The 2,778-nt window shown below is 37.2% G+C and overlaps 1 protein-coding gene across 1 annotated transcript; it reads right to left on the reverse strand.

Annotated features, from left to right (window-relative positions):
* Window positions 1–1,308: 1,308 nt before the first annotated feature.
* On the reverse strand, window positions 1,309–2,150 carry LOC132172839 (transcription factor UPBEAT1-like). The gene has a single exon (XM_059584405.1). It carries the CDS (start codon window positions 1,823–1,825, stop codon window positions 1,442–1,444), a length of 384 nt encoding a protein of 127 aa, XP_059440388.1. The 5' UTR covers window positions 1,826–2,150; the 3' UTR covers window positions 1,309–1,441.
* Between the last annotated feature and the right edge of the window lie 628 nt (window positions 2,151–2,778).

The raw sequence follows: 2,778 nt of genomic DNA on the forward strand, positions 1-2,778 counted from the left end.
TTGTATCCAAAACTTCCCATATTGACCATAATTTTTATTTTTTAAAATTTTAAAAAAAATTCGGCCATCTGGCCATTTTTGCACGTCCAAATTTGTTTTTTTTTTCTTCATAAAAATAAAAAAAATAAAAAATAAAAATTAGGGGCAATATGGGAATTTTGGGATAATATTGGTCGAATTGAAAAAAATTGGAACTTTGTGGGGGTGGATTGCAAAAATTGAAACTTTAGTGTTGGAATTGAAAAACGCTGTCAACTTTAGGGAGGTAAACTGTAATTTTTCCTTATAGGAATGATTGTAATAGTGGCAAAGATTTTTTTTTTGTTGATTAGTTGCAAGGACAAGAATGGTGAAAACATAGGTGATGAGGAAAGCAGCGATGGCGACTAATGGTGGTTGGTGATTGTAATGGTGGCGATGACGATGATGATAATGGCGAGAGCGATGATGGTAGCGACATTGATAGTGGTGGTGATAGCGACGGTAACAATGGCAACAATAGTAGGGATTTGGATCTCTATCATTCCGTGCCAAAAGAAAAGGGGATTGGATAATAAGTTAATAACATGAAGCTTGTGAGAGGGGCTTCTTTGTCAGAGAAGATTTTCTGCTCGGGCGAGGCCTTCTGCTGAGACAGAAGAACTCCCTCTCATGCACCCTTGCTTAACGTTGTAGAGAATTGCACAATACCAAATTTTCTATATAATTTGAACTTGGGATTTTGTGCTTGAAAATATCAAATTAGCAAAATTTAAGATAATTTTTAAAAATAACTCTATTGTTAACCAAAATCAGGAAAATCAACATTGAAAAACAATAGTGAAATCCTATTTTAAAATCCTTAATCCGAACATAATTACAAACTTTGTCGTCGTGGCTGCAATTTAGGAAGAGCTCAGCCCAAACAAGCCCGGCCATATTGAGCCTGGATCTGCTCATGCCCGATTAGAAATGGTCCAGTCACATTGAGGCCTCTCTTATGCTGATGTTTCTTAATCTATTTATTTATTTATTATTATTATTTTTTACCATAAATATATATGGTGATTTCCTTTGGTTGATCAGCTCCTAAAATCAATTGGAATCACAAAAAGATTCTGACCATAACGTTGGAGATAATTTTTTTTTTTTTTTTTGGGTACTGAAAATACAAGAAAATACAGAAAATTAGAGTGCAATACAAACAAGCTGTTTATATTAATCCACTCATATATAACATAAATTTGTGGAAAATGAAAACGTGGATTCCACTAATTAACTCACTCAGAAGTCAATTTTCACAAAATAAAAAATGACCAAGCTGTTGTTAAATCTAGACAACATGATGAATGAACACTCAAGCTTCTATGTCTATGAACCACATGATCAAAAGACAAAAGCATTTAAAGAAGAAAATTAAAGAATGAGTACACAGTAGTACAGCCTTTACAAATAAATTGATTCACTCATCAGAATTTGTCAATGCATTAACCATAATCTGCATGACTCTCACTCTCATTTGTAAAGAGAATATGTAATCAGCAGCCTCTCTGAAGAGTCCATCCAAGCTGCCCATGGACTCGCCGTTGGGAATAAGCCTCTTCAGGGTTCTAACCCTTCTCCCAACCGCAGCATTTGCATGCTTTCTTGAGCCTACACGCGCCATCCTCTTCATCAAAACCCTCGTAGGCCTCCTCTTGCTGATCTTAACAACATGCCCTCCTGATCTCCTTTGCTTCTTCCCTAACGGCGACCCATTTGCACTGCAACTTTGCTGATCATTTCCTTGGAGCAGACCCTTCATGTCAAGCGAAGCAAGGAGGGATTGTACAGGCGAAGCTCCCATATTTCAAAACTTGCTCTTCAGAGGCTTTTAAGCAAACACCTAGCTTGCAAACTTTGGACAATGAGTATGCTTTTATATGGTGGATTTGGGACATTGGTTGGTGGCAAGTGGCGTTGAGGATAACACAGAAATTGTTTAAGGCAGCAAAGAAGTGGGGACAGCAGCACAATTTCATAGAAGGCCGCCAAGAAAATGGGATAAAATGAATAGTAATAGGGGAGCCAAGTGTACCCAAGATGTTGCTTGTGTCTTGCGGCATGTTCTCCAACTCAATGCACATGCACCCACATGATTCTTTCTTTCACCACCCAACTCCTCTAAACCACCACCTTTCATCACACACACCCCCATCTCATGGAAACACCCTGGATTATTCCTCCGCCCACTTTCTAAATTCAATGCATTATATATATATAATATGAATTGGGGTCCTTGCATTTCCTCATTCCAGCTCAATAAACATGGCAGACCTCCAAGATTCATGGTGGTTATGGTTATAGGCTTATAGCCATGTTTCCAAAACAGCAAGCCTATGAGATAATTGGGGGGGTGGGGGGTTGTTTGGTGTGCTTACTTGGCAATATTTGTGGTAAGAAAAGTGGACAATTTGGATCTTAATGTTGGGATAAGATGGGATTAATTATTTATCATCTGACAATATTCATGAATTGAACCACATTTTTCTATCAAAATTAATGATGAATGTCTAATTTCCAAACACCTATCTATGAATCATGTTCTAACATGTCTGGTTCACCGTACGCCGACGGAACTTACAACGCTTTAGACACTCTTATTAAGACAAAGATGCATGCATCTTTGTCACTGATACTTGAAGGAGATCCCAGGCTTGAGATTGTGGAATCTTTTTTTGTTTTGTTTTTCATTTTGTTTACTGAACACAATGAAAATCAATCGTTTATATATTTTTACCAATCTCAAGAAAAACAAAA

This window comes from Corylus avellana, chromosome ca2 (genome assembly GCF_901000735.1).
Source record: "Corylus avellana chromosome ca2, CavTom2PMs-1.0".
Taxonomy (NCBI): domain Eukaryota; kingdom Viridiplantae; phylum Streptophyta; class Magnoliopsida; order Fagales; family Betulaceae; genus Corylus; species Corylus avellana.